A 15,212-nucleotide genomic window follows, 5' to 3' on the forward strand; every position below is an offset into this window, starting at 1 on the left:
CTGGTATTGCAGATTGCTAATCAATCCAGTACAAGTTATCAGAACTGATATTCATTACTTGGCATAGCGAGTACAATATTCACAGAAGCCTCTGCAACTAGCTGATTGATATGGGTGCTGGGATTCGGGTGCCTATCTAACCAGAAATGCACAGTGTGATGGAAATCTGCGATCAAAATCAAGCATGATAAGTCAGGGATGCTTACACATAGAGACAGCCCTGTGACTGTGGCAATCTTATATTTTCTATCCATGGCCTCCTTGCTTCAAAAAGTTTTAAAATTATGCTAACGAGCTTGAAGGGCTCCTGGAGGTGTTACCAGAGTCCCTCTGTACTGCACCCAGCCAGTTAGTGATCTCCTGATTCACCCGATGTGCAGGGTAGAGGCCAGGGGGGTCTGGCAGTGCTGGATCCTCCTGACCTACGGACTATTAGTCACAGGCACTTTTCAACAAGACATTTTCTTATAGTCTGACCGTATGTTTGCCATTGTGAAAGCCTCGTCCAAATATTAACTAAAAACATCTGGTTTCTTGCCATTACTTTTTTTTTCAAAATAAAACACACACACACACACACCTTAATCTCAAGTTGCATTTTTTGCATCTGTAGGTCTAAAGCAATGGATTTTTGTGACAGGATTTCCTTTTCTTCTTTTAGTTTCTTGCTTTCCTCCAGCAGTTCCTTCTTTTCTGCCATTATCTGCAGGTTTTCATCTTTCAGCTGCTTGTTGCTTTCCTTCAGCTGCGCAACTTCCTCCGCAAGTTGCTTGTTCTCATCTTTGAGCTGCTTGTTTTCTTCCAAAAACTTCTGGTCACTTCTCACATCATTGATATCATTAGAAGGTGATCTGTGCCAATAATTTCCAGGGATAAAGCAGACAATGTAAGGCTCTACCACATATTACATGTCTGTGTTTAGTAGACTTTACTTTGCTGTGACCCCGCAATACAGTTCCTCATGTTGCGGTGACCACAAACCATGTACAAGGCTAAAATGCTGCCCCCTATGTACAAGGCTAAAATGCTGCCCCCTATGTACAAGGCTAAAATGCTGCCCCCTATGTACAAGGCTAAAATGCTGCCCCCTATGTACAAGGCTAAAATGCTGCCCCCTATGTACAAGGCTAAAATGCTGCCCCCTATGTACAAGGCTAAAATGCTGCCCCCTATGTACAAGGCTAAAATGCTGCCCCCTATGTACAAGGCTAAAATGCTGCCCCCTATGTACAAGGCTAAAATGCTGCCCCCTATGTACAAGGCTAAAATGCTGCCCCCTATGTACAAGGCTAAAATGCTGCCCCCTATGTACAAGGCTAAAATGCTGCCCCCTATGTACAAGGCTAAAATGCTGCCCCCTATGTACAAGGCTAAAATGCTGCCCCCTATGTACAAGGCTAAAATGCTGCCCCCTATGTACAAGACTAAAATGCTGCCCCCTATGTACAAGACTAAAATGCTGCCCCCTATGTACAAGACTATAACTACTATAATACTGCCCCCTATGTACAAGACTATAACTACTATAATACTGCCCCCTATGTACAAGACTATACTATAATACTGCCCCCTATGTACAAGACTATACTATAATACTGCCCCCTATGTACAAGACTATAACTACTATAATACTGACGCCTATGTACAGGAATATTACTACTATAATACTGCCCCCTATGTACAAGACTATAACTACTATAATACTGCCCCCTATGTACAAGACTATAACTACTATAATACTGCTCCCATGTACAAGAATATAACTGCTATAATACTGCCCCCTATGTACAGGAATATAACTGCTATAATAAACAAGAGGAGAAAAGCGTCCTTCGGCACCAGCTTAAGTAAAAATTCGATTTTTACTTAAGCTGGTGCCGAAGGACGCTTTTCTCCTCTTGTTTATTCTTGCATACCCTACCTGGGACCGGACCAGGCTTGTTAGTCCCGGCGAGCACAGCAGCATCTATTCGGAGCGACCCACTCATTTTCCACAGGTGAGCTTACACTTTTGTTCTATCCCACCATTTTGCATAACTGCTATAATACTGCCCCTATGTAAAAGAATATAACTGCTATAATACTGCCCCTATGTAAAAGAATATAACTGCTATAATACTGCCCCCTAACTACTATAATACTGCCCCCTATGTACAAGACTATACTATAATACTGCCCCCTATGTACAAGACTATAACTACTATAATACTGACGCCTATGTACAGGAATATAACTACTATAATACTGCCCCCTATGTACAAGAATATAACTACTATAATACTGCCCCCTATGTACAAGAATATAACTACTATAATACTGCCCCCTATGTACAAGACTATAACTACTATAATACTGCCCCCTATGTACAAGAATATAACTGCTATAATACTGCCCCCTATGTACAGGAATATAACTACTATAATACTGCCCCCTATGTACAAGACTATAACTACTATAATACTGCCCCCTATGTACAAGAATATAACTGCTATAATACTGCCCCCAATGTACAGGAATATAACTGCTATAATACTGCCCCTATGTAAAAGAATATAACTGCTATAATACTGCCCCCTATGTACAGGAATATAACTAATATAATACTGCCCCCAGTTCTAGTCCCTCCCCTGCACACTTGTCTTATCCCGTTTTTGCTGCAATGTGCAACCGCTGTGTTTTGCTTGTTCGACCCCCGCTGGATTACAAGGACATGCCTGGACAACACGCACAAATTAAATGCATGGGAAGCCAAGAGGCGCTTGGGCGCCGTCAAACTCCGTCACTTTTTACTGAGTTAATTTTTCCTTAATAAAGACGCAAGAAAACGTCTAAAAACAGTGCGCCCATCCCCCAGACCGAAAGAGCAGGTTAATTGGGACACTAGACATTAGATATACATTGTAGCCACCAATCTGCAAAACCTACCTCAGGGCTCGAAATCCATTCTTTCCAGTACTTTCCCTATTAGAGTTGCTGTTAGATGGGCTGAACATAGGTAAAGATTTTGGCTCTCGCATGGGAAGTCTCTCTAAATTTCTCACTTGCCATGGAAATTGTGGTTTTCGGTCAGGTGCCGGCGAATCCCCCGATTCCAGAGCCCCATTAGGAGAGCTGCTGTTTAGTCTACTTCTCACAGCAAAACCCTTCTTAGCAACTTCCTCTCCTATGTCAAGATCCTCATGGGACACCTGGACAACCACCGTGCCGTCTTTGTAGATGGCCTTCTGAAGCACCGATACTTTTTTGTCAGCTATAAGCTGGGTGAGAAATTTTAACCCCTAAAAACAGATTAGCAGAAAAAACAAAACACATTTGCGGACCAACAATAAAAATATTATACAGCAGCTTCAATAAGCAGAGAAAAAGATAAACCGGATGTGATTATTGGGAAATATATTAAAAAACATGAAGTAAAACAAAAATTGTTTGCTTATTTACTTTTTTCAGTGTGCACCATGTTGTTAAATAAGACAAAGCTCTTGCAGCCCTTGTATTTCACTGGTACATTTGGAAGGGAATTTTATATAAAAATAGGGCAGCATGGTGGCTTAGTGGTAAGCATTACAGCCTTGCAGCCCTGGAGACCTGGGTTCAAGTCCCAGGTAAACATCAGCAAAGAGTTTGTGTGGGTTTCCTCCAGGTCCTCCGGTTTCCTCCCACACTCCAAAACATACTGGTAGGTTGATTAGATTGTAAGCCCCATTGATGACCGGGACTGATTTGGCAAACTATGTGCAGCGCAGCGTAATCTGTGAGCGCTACATATAAATAAAAGAATTATTATTATTATAATAGCCTCTTAAAGAGAACCCGTCATGCAAAATAACCCCCCTAAACTAAATATATTTTCATAAACCGCCATTAGAGAGCATTGCCTCTATCCCTTCATTGTCCCTCTACATGCCTGTAAACCTAAGCAATGAGGTCCTAAAGCTGTATGCAAATGACCTGTGAAATGTCCAATGAAGCATTAGCATATTTAAGCTGTCCACTCTATTCATGAGTGGGAGGCACAGCCACATCCCCAGTGCATGACTGACAGCCTGTATAATGATGTGCTTCCTGGTGCTGGTGGCCACACCCCCTGCAGCCTGTGTGCGCATGTGTGTGTGTATAGGAGAGATACAGCAGCTCCAGGCAGCCATGTTATAGCAGAACATGTCAGATTCATGTGTAGCTGATGTCTGTGTCTCTCAACTGTATATTAGGAGGATGCAGCATGTCAGCAGATGCAGCACAGATACCAGCAATACTTTACTATACATTACACACAGACATGAGCAGGGGGAGGAGAGGGGAGGGAGAACAGGGGTGACATCACTGCCTCTGACCATGTGACCAGCCTCATTTATATGATAAAAAATAGATGATTTTATAATGATTAATGTATGAAATAACTAGATAAAGGCTGGGATGGGATCCTTGTGAGCTGCTCCAACAGGAAGAAGTGACAGGACTAGTGGCAGAGACCTGATGACAGGTGTCCTTTAAACCCTTTTCCTACCAGGCGTTTCTGGAAATTTTGTCATGTTATTTTCACAACTTGTACAAATACAAATACGACGTGTACAAATAAAACTGAAATTACAGCAATTAAAGAATTATACTAAATCCCAACAAACCATATATTTTCTGGAAGCAGACACCTGTCCCTTTTTCAAAATTGCATTGAGTTAATAGACAATTTTGATTGCAATTTTTGATTCAAAGTGGCAAAAAAAAATTTTTTAAAAATGCATAAAAATTTACTTTGATGGCAAAAAATGTGCCACAACCAGAAAATTATGTGTTTAACACATGCACATGTGTAGAGGTCATAGATACCTCAGTCATATGTTCACATAAATAAATTATAAAAAAAATCGCCAAAACTAAAATGGCCAAAATTCTGCTTTTCTGCTGGAAATTTTAATGACAGTCACAAAATATAGCGATTAACCCATGAATACATAAAGGCAGCCCTTTACGTAAGGGTTAAAGGGAAGGTACCAAAGTAGCAAGTTATCCACCATTTTACAGAAAAGAATGTAACAAGTTGATTAGTGATTGGCAGATCGCTCGGACCCCCCCCCCCCCCGACCACAAGAATGCGACCTCCAGAAATCCAGAGAATGAGGTCCTGTGTGCACAAATAGATGGAGAGGAAGGATTAGCTTGCATTTAATAGTATGGGAATGTCGAAAATGGCAGAGCAAAGCGCTCATATAGTGTTGGCACTCTTGTTCACTTTCCCAGATTGCTACTGTCTTGGTCCTGTCCTGGTGAGCAGTGGAGGTCCCAGTAGTAGGACCCTCACCAATATGTTTAGATAAGGGATAACAACTTGGTACCACCCCTTTAATGAATTCTTTAACTGCACCCGACATTACAACTTATCAAAACTCCCTTACCTGTTCAACATCTGAAGATACCTGAAGCTGAAGCCCCCACAGTCGATATTTCTGTGCTATAGGTGGGCATTGTAATTCCTCAGGAAGTTCGACAATGCTGGATCTTTCTAAAATTTCTGTATTTCCATAGTCAATGTAAGTCACTGCACACTATAATAAACCAAAATTATTTCAGTATTATATGGAGTGCATCTTTTAAGCAGCATTAGTTCTATCCATGTCAGCCATTCGGACATGGATAACATTTTGCATACCAACCTCATAAGGGTTAAGGTCTAATAAAAAGGAACTTATCACCAATATTTATTAAACAAATTAAGCACATGTTTTTATTTAAACAAGCTCTGAAGCTGATTGGGCAATGTAATTGATCATTGGGAAAAGTAAATACTAATAAATACTTACTTGCTCATCATTAACCACATGAAGCAGTTTACATCTGTACCAGCATTTGTCTGCTGAAAACATCCCACCATAAACCTGGAAAATAAGCACATGTCAACACAAGCAACAATATTTTTAAAGGGAACCTGTCAGTAACCATTGCCTAGTACAAGTAAGGGCACAGGTCCATAAGCAATATAACTGTAAGCCTTATTTAGCAGGAATTTATCACGTCTTGCATGCACAAGGCAGAAACCAGTTTCTTGGGCACCGAGCTTCATCAAACTTTTTTGAAAAGTGGGCATGGGGTGCACATCATAGCTTGGAAATATTTACTACAACCTGGTCTGATCTATAGTAGAATTAATGAATTCATTACTTAAACACCAAAACTTGTTCGTAATTCGAGAGGGTCATATGGCACCCTCAATAAATTCCCTCTATTGAGTATACCTGGCACGATTACTTTGGTAATCGTCTTATATTTGTTGTCCATTGTCTCCATCCTTCTAAAAATCAACTATTAACGAGCCTGAATGGGCTTCTTCGTACCACAGATTCACAGGCGGTTACAGTGTCCAAGGAGCAGTTCACCCTCTACCTGTGTGCTGAAACTTCCACTGCTGCGGAGAGATTTCAACAGGCAGAAATGGGGGAGAGTTGTGGGAGTAGTCCTGAAGGAGTAGAAGGGGACAGAATGGGAAGGGGACAGTGTAACAGCCTGTGAAGAAGCAGCACAGAGGGGCTCAAGAAAAGTTGATTTAAAAAAAAAAAGGAGGATAACAAACATAAGAAGATTACCACAGTAACAGCACCTAGATCTATGAGTAAATGTCCCTGGTTTATTATGCTTGAATTTGATGGTGATTTCCTTTAAAATAAAAAAGCTGCATTCAAAATAAATTATTTATTCTTTTGAAATAAGTGATGCGTTTACCTTATGCATATCAGGAGTTCCAAAAACTGTGCTCATAGTTGGGCAAAACTTTGCCAAAGATTCACTGATTTCTGAGATGTCATTTATCTTTTTCATCGACTATTTAAGAAAAGAGAAAACATTTGTTAAATATGGCAGATCCTTTAAACTGCGCTCATATCATAAAAAAGTTAGACAGGAAAGACGCAGCACGTAATGTTTTTCCGTCCTGATGCCTCCTGCTCAGCTGAGTCGATAGAAGGCTATGGGGAGCGGATGCCACGTATTGCATCCCTCCTCCGGCATCGGTAAGCGGATAAGTTACTCAGCAGGAGGCAATCACCCGCTTAACAACGCACATTTTACAATAAATAAAATAATAAAGGCATAACTTTCCATGAGAAAGAGCTAGGTATAATACTGATATTGGGGGTTCTGCTGCAAGTTAAGCATTGGAGGGCAAGATATGAATGTAGCCTTTCCTTGTAGTAATCATAAGGCTTTGTCCTGCCTGTGACTCCAAGATTTCTCCGTTATGCATACGTACCAAAAAGTGAAGGGAACTGCAGGCGTTTGTCCCAGCCCTGCAGCAGTACACAGGAATAACACGGCTGTTTTCACGCAATGTTTTTGCCCTCTATCCAGTCCTATGAAAGCTACACATACATACACTAAGTGTGTCTAACATTCAGTAAGGAATAGGCCAAGAAAAGATTTTACACCTCCACCCGGCAGATATTTAAATAACTATAACACAAATTAAAAACCCTTGGAATATATGAATGGAGTAATAAACAGCATCCTGTATTGGAGGCCAGAATGGCTTATGGGTGACATACATCAATGTAGATGTCTTTTCATGACTACTGCTATGGTCGGCGTGTAAGTCATGGACCAACTAAACTGCTGAGGACGGGACTCCCCGCATCATATATCACTCTGCTGCATGGAGTCCTATACTCTGCATTGTTGGTGATCCATGAAACCCTATGAAACTGCCCTTATTGTGCAAGCTATGCAGCACCACTAGGGGGCAGCACTTGGCAGGGCTGCTTTTTGCAGGGACAGCAGGGTGCTTATTAGGGCTTTAAGAGGACACCCCTGAGGGCCATGGCAGAGGTGCTGAAAAAAAAAAAAAAAAGTACTTTCAGAAGGCTAAAAATGTAAAGAGCCCCTAAATGTTATTTACAGAGTCATTAAAAGATAAGCACACAATAAAATGTGACAAACACCACCAATAAAAGTCTACTTCTCTCCTACCTGTCCCCAAAATGTCACTGCATCTTCTACATAGGAAACGTACACAACCTCAACTGTGCAAGAACAAAATAGAAGAAAAATCATTTCATTCAAAAAAATGTTTGCAACTAGATATAAAGAGAACTTTTCACCCCTTCCACCTCTTTGCATCCTCCAATGGGCTCCGCTCCACCGATTCTGGCGCTGTTGGAATGTTTTCTTTAGTCCACACTTTTCACAAGAATCCAATTAGTTTCACGTATGGATTATTCTCTAGTGTGAGGTGGCGCCGTGCTGTCTGCTCCGCCTACTTGACAGTAGATGGACTTATTAGCATATTGGGGGGGCAAGATGGGAACTAGATAAAGATTCCTCCTGCATGTGAATCAGTAGAGCAGCGCCTGTTAGAGGATAGAAGGAGTTGGAGATGGAGGATAAAGGACCTTGAGTCACTAACCTTTGTTGTACGATGTGTCTCCATCCATCTTGTTAGGCTTGTATGACAAAAACAGGGAAAATCCGAGTTTATTACAGGAATACAATACAATAGACAGTAGTGGATGGTAACAGGGGAACCTTATAGCAGGGGAACCCAACATGTGCTGCTCAATAGACAACTAGATTATACAGTATTGGTGAGGAGGGTGTTGGGCAGCACAAGCAAGGGATTACCTGTGGTGCCGCAGGAGCACGTGTCTGGCCATAGTGCTAAGGCCCTCGACTAGGCACAAGGGACCCACAGCAATTATGAGACTGGAGGTTCCCTTCTCGCTAATGAGTGGAGAATGAATGTTAAATACTACGGGAGCGTGGGAAATTGACTTTGCACAGTGTTCAAGAATCTCTGGTACTCATATTGACAGCGAATGGGAGATAACAGAGCGCTGTGCCTGGCAATTTCCATGCTCCACCCCTCAGCACTCGTACACTTTTTAGGTATTAAGATGTTAATTGCATGACAGGAGATGAAGGCAGGTGTGGGGTAGTGTTGTAGTCATGAGGGATAACCACAGGATATCCTGTAGGGTGGCAGTAAGCAAGTGAGTCTCATGTAGTGCCTGCCTGTAGGTGGTAGTCAGCAGGTAAGTCTCATGTAGTGCCTGCCTGTAGGTGGTAGTCAGCAGGTAAGTCTCATGTAGTGCCTGCCTGTAGTTGGTAGTCAGCAGGTAAGTCTCATGTAGTGCCTGCCTGTAGTTGGTAGTCAGCAGGTAAGTCTCATGTAGTGCCTGCCTGTAGTTGGTAGTCAGCAGGTAAGTCTCATGTAGTGCCTGCCTGTAGTTGGTAGTCAGCAGGTAAGTCTCATGTAGTGCCTGCCTGTAGTTGGTAGTCAGCAGGTAAGTCTCATGTAGTGCCTGCCTGTAGTTGGTAGTCAGCAGGTAAGTCTCATGTAGTGCCTGCCTGTAGTTGGTAGTCAGCAGGTAAGTCTCATGTAGTGCCTGCCTGTAGTTGGTAGTCAGCAGGTAAGTCTCATGTAAGTGCCTGCCTGTAGTTGGTAGTCAGCAGGTAAGTCTCATGTAAGTGCCTGCCTGTAGTTGGTAGTCAGCAGGTAAGTCTCATGTAGTGCCTGCCTGTAGGTGGTAGTCAGCAGGTAAGTCTCATGTAAGTAAGTGCCTGCCTGTAGGTGGTAGTCAGCAGGTAAGTCTCATGTAAGTGCCTGCCTGTAGGTGGTAGTCAGCAGGTAAGTCTCATGTAAGTGCCTGCCTGTAGCTGGTAGTCAGCAGGTAAGTCTCATGTAAGTGCCTGCCTGTAGTTGGTAGTCAGCAGGTAAGTCTCATGTAGTGCCTGCCTGTAGGTGGTAGTCAGCAGGTAAGTCTCATGTAAGTGCCTGCCTGTAGTTGGTAGTCAGCAGGTAAGTCTCATGTAAGTGCCTGCCTGTAGTTGGTAGTCAGCAGGTAAGTCTCATGTAGTGCCTGCCTGTAGGTGGTAGTCAGCAGGTAAGTCTCACGCTGGAGGATTTGTGGAGTAGATAGTAGAATAGCAGTGGGTGGGTCTGTATGTGCAGTGTACAGGTGGTCCTGTCTCTGACCCCCTGTGCACTGGTGCTCTCTGTTCTGTCACTGCCCGGGGGTGTGCAGGACTCTGCATCACTATAACTCCTCACTGTGCATTTCCTGAGAGACCACAGATCCCAGCCTGATACCCTGACAGGGGCAGCGGGAGGGTGCGGGGTAACCGCAGCCGCGCGTCCTTACCGGAGGACGAGGCCAGGACACTGCTCCGCTATCACCGCGCTCCACAACCTCTCGGACGCCGTCGCTGGACACATACACGGCGCACGTACAGCGTGAGGAGGCCCCGCCCACGCGCGCCTGCCCGGCTGCTGCTAGAGTCTCTGCTCAGCCTGAAGAAGCGTGTACTGTGTGCTGCCGGCAGGTGGCGCAGTGACAGGCGTCCCCGCAGGGTACATGCACACGTTGCGTTTTAAATGCGTAACACAGCGTTAACTTTGAATTGCGTTTACAATACGCTGACATGCGCAACATGTCACATTTCACAAGTGGCCTCTCAAATTATATATTTATTGTACTAGTGTGTGCAGCCTGGAGTGTGTACTGCACTGTGTCTAGTGTGTGTTATGTATCGAGTATAACTATGTATAACGTGTACAGTGTGTAGTAGTAAGTGTATAGAATGTACAGTATGTAATACGGTGTGTAGTGTGTCCTGTGTGCGGTGTAATGTGCATACAGTACTATGTATAAAGTGTACATGCAGGGAGTAGTGTGTACACTGAGGTGTGTGTTACTCTATGTAACATACCTCCCAACCTTGCCCCACCATGTGTCTCACCTCCCCCTAGTATGCCCACAGTGGGGACACAGTATAATACCTAGAATAATGGCTCTTACACTATATATTCTCTCCCTGTACAATTCCCCCTCCCCTCCTATTGTGGTCCCTTTCTCTGCCCCCCCCCCTTTATAATGAACCAGTCTCTGCTCCCCCTCTCCTTTAATTGGTCCCCATTTCTCTGCTTCCCTTCCTTATTATGCCCCTTAGCTGCTATCCATTCTCCATTTTGTTATGCCCCCATCTCTGTTCCCCCTCTTGCTGTGCCCCTTCCTTATTATGCCCCTTGTAAGCTCCTATGCTCTTATTTTGCCCCATTCCCAGCTGTACTTTTTATTATGGTCCCCTCTTCTGCTTCCCCCTCTTTTGTGTATATTCCCCCCGTACTCACCGTTCCTCATTCCCATCCTGCCTCTTCCTCCACCGCATCTGTACTACAGCAGTGGCCGGCCGGGGCGCTTTGATGACACCCCTGCCCCTGGCAGCCTCTGCTATTTACCGACACCTGGCGGTGATGCCTAGAGCTAATGGCTCTCTGTATCACCATACCAAGTAATCCAACTCTATCGGCATCCTAGAGTTAATGTCCTGGGTCATATCTCCCGTATGGTGGGACAGAACCCAAAATCCGAGACTGTCCCACTGGATCTGGGACATTTGGGAGGTATGCATTGTGAGCTATGTATAGTTTCTAAGGTGCTATACATAAAATGTGCAAAGTGTATACAATGTAGAGTATGTAATGTGCAGTGTGTAATACGGTTTGTCAATTATTCTCTCAGGCCGGGGTCACACGTACCGCTAGGCGTCAATCATAATGCGACGCAAGCGCACAGGGGGAGGTCCTCGGACCGAAAGCCGATCGCATGTGTTTCTCTGGAAACGCATGTGCGTTCGGGCCGAGGACCTCCCCCTGTGCGCTAGCGTCGCGTTATGAACGGACGCCTAGCGGTACGTGTGACCACGGCCTCAAAGTGGTAACCCCTGAGGGCGCGTTCACACGTTGCGTTTTGGTCGCATTTTCATTGCGTTTGAAACGCATATACAACAGCTGATGAGAGGTGATTTGCCTAATTACATTACCGTTTACGTTTGTAAACGCAATGTTAACGCATGCGTTAACAAAACGTATATGCCTTAATGCATTGTTAACACATGGTTAACACATTGTTAACACATGCGTTAACATCGCGTTTACGATGCGTTTTGTCAAGGGAAAAACGCGCCCTCAGGCCGGCGCCACACATGGCGCTTTTGTCTGCGTTTGCAAACGCGAACGCAGACAAAGTCGCGCCCACCGGGGCGGGTCTCGGCCCGATCGCATCGGCGTTTCTATGGAAACGGCTGCGATCGGGAACGAGACGCCGGTGTTTTGCGTTAAATTAACGCGAAACACCGTCGTCTCGTTCCCAATCGCAGGCGTTTCCATAGAAACGGCGATCGCGAAACACCGGCGTCTCGTTCCCGATCGCAGCCGTTTCCATAGAAACGCCGATGCGATCGGGCCGAGGCCCGCCCCGGTGGGCGCGACTTTGGGTGAAGACACACATGGCGTTTTTGGGCCGTTTTTGGCCCGTTTTTACTAAGTGCATTTTCAGATCGTTAAAAACGCATTTTTTGAAAACGCATGCGTTTTTGTCCGTCTTTCATTGCGCAATTTCGGAAAAACGGACAAAAACGCATGCGTTTTAAAAAACGGATGCGTTTTTTAACGCATGCGTTTTTAACAATCTGAAAACGCACTTAGTAAAAACGGCCCAAAAACGGCCTAAAAACGCCATGTGTGTCAGACATGGCGCTTTGTCTGCGCTTGCAAACGAAAACGCAGACAAAGCCGCGCCCAACGGGGCGGGCCGCGGCCCGATCGCGTCAGCGTTTCTATGGAAACGCCTGCGATCGGGAACGAGCGGCAGGTGTTTTGCGATAACACTCAGGGCGCGTTCACACGTTGCGTTTTGGTTGCGTTTTCATTGCGTTTGAAACGCATATACAACATCTGATGTGAGGTAATTTGCCTAATTACATTACCGTTTACGTTTGTAAACGCAATGTTAACGCATGCGTTAACAAAACGCATGCGTTAACGCATTGTTAACGCACGCGTTAACGATGCGTTTTGTAAACGGAAACGTTAACAGTGATGTAATTAGGCAAATCACCTCTCCTCAGCTGTTGTATATGCGTTTCAAACGCAATGAAAACGCAGGTCAAAATGCAACGTGTGAACGCGCCCTGTGTCTGCGTTTGCAAGCGCAGACAAAAGCGCCACGTGTAGCGCCGGCCTCACAGATTTCTAGATGTTAAGGCCAGCTAGACGTCCATTCATAAAGTGACGCTAGCGCACAGGGGGCAGTACTCGGCCGGAACACACATGTGTTTCCAGGGGATCGCATGCGTTTCCCTGGAAAGGCAAGTGCGTTCGGGCCGAGGACCACCCCCTGTGCGCTAGCGTCGCGTTATGAACGCTCGCCTAGCAAAACGTGTGGCCGCGGCCTTAGGCCGGAGCCACACGTGGCGCTTTGTCTGCGCTTGCAAACGCGAACAAAATCGCGTCCACCGGGGCGGGCCTTGGCCCGATCGCATCGGCGTTTCTATGGAAACGCCTGCGATCGGGAACGAGCCGCCGGTGTTTTGTGTTAATTTAACGTTAATTTAAGTGCAGACAAAGCGCCACGTGTGGCGCCGGCCTTACTTCCAGTGGAAAGAAATCTGTCCATGGTTAGACAGGTGCACGGCTCGTTATATTACAGAGAGTAATCAGAGATGTGTGATACTAACGGCTTGTGCATCTGCGTGTCCATCACTTCACCATGTTGCATTTTCATTGCGATTTGAAATGCATAAATACAGCTAAGGAGAGGTAATTTGCCTAAATACATTGCTGTTAACATTTGCATTTACAAAACTCAATGTAAACGTGATGTTACCGCATTGTTCGCACATGTGTTAACTAAACGAATGTGTTAACACAATGTTAGCACATGCGTTGCGTCTGTTAACACAAATGTTAACTGTGATGTAATTAGGCGAATCACCTCTGCTCAGCTGTAGTAATGAGTTTCAAAACGCAATGAAAATGCAACCAAAAGGGAACGTGTGACCGCACCCATATTAGGAAAGAAGAAGTACAAAAAGGTTCAACTGCAGAGTGATTAATTAAATTAGCTGGACATTAGAATAGTGCTCACCTGAAATGCACCTTTGGATTTTGGCATATAGAGTAGATCTGTGTGGAAGGCAGCATGTGACGCGGAGCGGATAAATCTTCCATGTCGCATCACCAAGTGAACCAAATGGATAAATGGCAAGAGGAGTCCACAATGAGACTTTGTAACTTCCACGGATAACAAAAGTGCTTCATCAGTAAGGCTGCGTGTTTTGTCTCTGAACTAGAGCCTTCAGCAGGCTAAAAACACATTAAAAAGTGACCATTATACATCTAAACCGGTTTAGTTTTCACTAGCGGATATTTGTCAATGATACAATTGGTCCACTCAGGTTTAGATTGGTGGAAAGTATTGTCAATCACAGTTCACATAGACCTCCGAGGGGTATTCCAATACATTCATGTTCACAATAAATATCATTCTGCATGTTAAGGTGTATTAAATATACAGGCGGTCCCCTACTTAAGGACACCTGACTTACAGACGACTTATAGTTAGGGTGATGTCAGACATGGCGCTTTGTCTGCGCTTGCAAACGCAAACACAGACAAAGCCGCGCCCAACGGGGCGGGGCGCGGCCCGATCGCATCAGCGTTTCTATGGAAACGCCTGCGATCGGGAACGAGCGGCAGGTGTTTTGCGATAACACTCAGGGCGCGTTCACACTTTGCGTTTTGGTCGCGTTTTCATTGCGTTTGAAACTCATATAAAACAGCTAATGAGAGGTGATTTGCCTAATTACATTACCGTTTATGTTTGTAAACGCAATGTTAACACATGCGTTAACAAAACGCATGTGTTAACGCGTTGTTAGCGCATGCGTTAACATCGCGTTTACGATGCGTTTTGTAAACAGAAATGTTAACAGTGATGTAATTAGGCAAATCACCCTTCCTCAGCTGTTGTATATGCGTTTCAAACGCAATGAAAACGCAGGTCAAAACGCAACGTGTGAACGCGCCCTCACAGACGGACCTGTCTGCCCACTGTGACCTCTGTTGAAGCTCTCTGGAGGCTTTAATATAGTCCCAGATTGCAATAATCAGCTTAAAAGTGTCTGTAATGAAGTTTTATTGATAATCCTTGGTCCAATTACATAAAAAAAATTTAAAACTCCAATCGTCACTGGGGCAAAAAAAAACTTTGTCTGGAGCTACAATTATAAAATATACAATTTTGATACAAATTCAACTTAAGAACAAACCTACGGACCCGATCTTGTACGTAACCCGGGGACTGCCTGTATATTGCTGAAAACAATAAATGGTGTTACATAAAAAATAAATTTATAGAATATATATATATATAATGCTAGACACTTATCAC

The 15,212-nt window shown here is 44.3% G+C and overlaps 1 protein-coding gene across 3 annotated transcripts in view; it reads right to left on the reverse strand.

Annotated features, from left to right (window-relative positions):
- The window catches only part of STK31 (serine/threonine kinase 31), a 51,112-nt gene extending 37,184 nt beyond the window's left edge, over positions 1-13,928 (reverse strand). Inside the window, exons 1-8 of one of the 3 annotated variants that reach the window (XM_072153768.1) lie at positions 13,908-13,928; positions 8,387-8,423; positions 7,951-8,003; positions 6,712-6,810; positions 5,796-5,870; positions 5,391-5,540; positions 2,926-3,278; positions 581-851 (exon numbers count right to left, since the gene is read on the reverse strand). In XM_072153768.1, the coding sequence (XP_072009869.1) occupies positions 581-851; positions 2,926-3,278; positions 5,391-5,540; positions 5,796-5,870; positions 6,712-6,810; positions 7,951-8,003; positions 8,387-8,414 (1,029 nt within the window). In that variant the 5' untranslated portion in view covers positions 8,415-8,423; positions 13,908-13,928. Of the gene's footprint in view, positions 1-580; positions 852-2,925; positions 3,279-5,390; positions 5,541-5,795; positions 5,871-6,711; positions 6,811-7,950; positions 8,004-8,386; positions 8,424-10,121; positions 10,266-11,110; positions 11,168-13,907 lie in introns of those variants that run through there. The other 2 variants (XM_072153770.1, XM_072153769.1) reach the window with 2 other exon arrangements.
- Between the last annotated feature and the right edge of the window lie 1,284 nt (positions 13,929-15,212).

The sequence above is a fragment of the Engystomops pustulosus genome, chromosome 5, assembly GCF_040894005.1.
Source record: "Engystomops pustulosus chromosome 5, aEngPut4.maternal, whole genome shotgun sequence".
Classification (NCBI taxonomy): domain Eukaryota; kingdom Metazoa; phylum Chordata; class Amphibia; order Anura; family Leptodactylidae; genus Engystomops; species Engystomops pustulosus.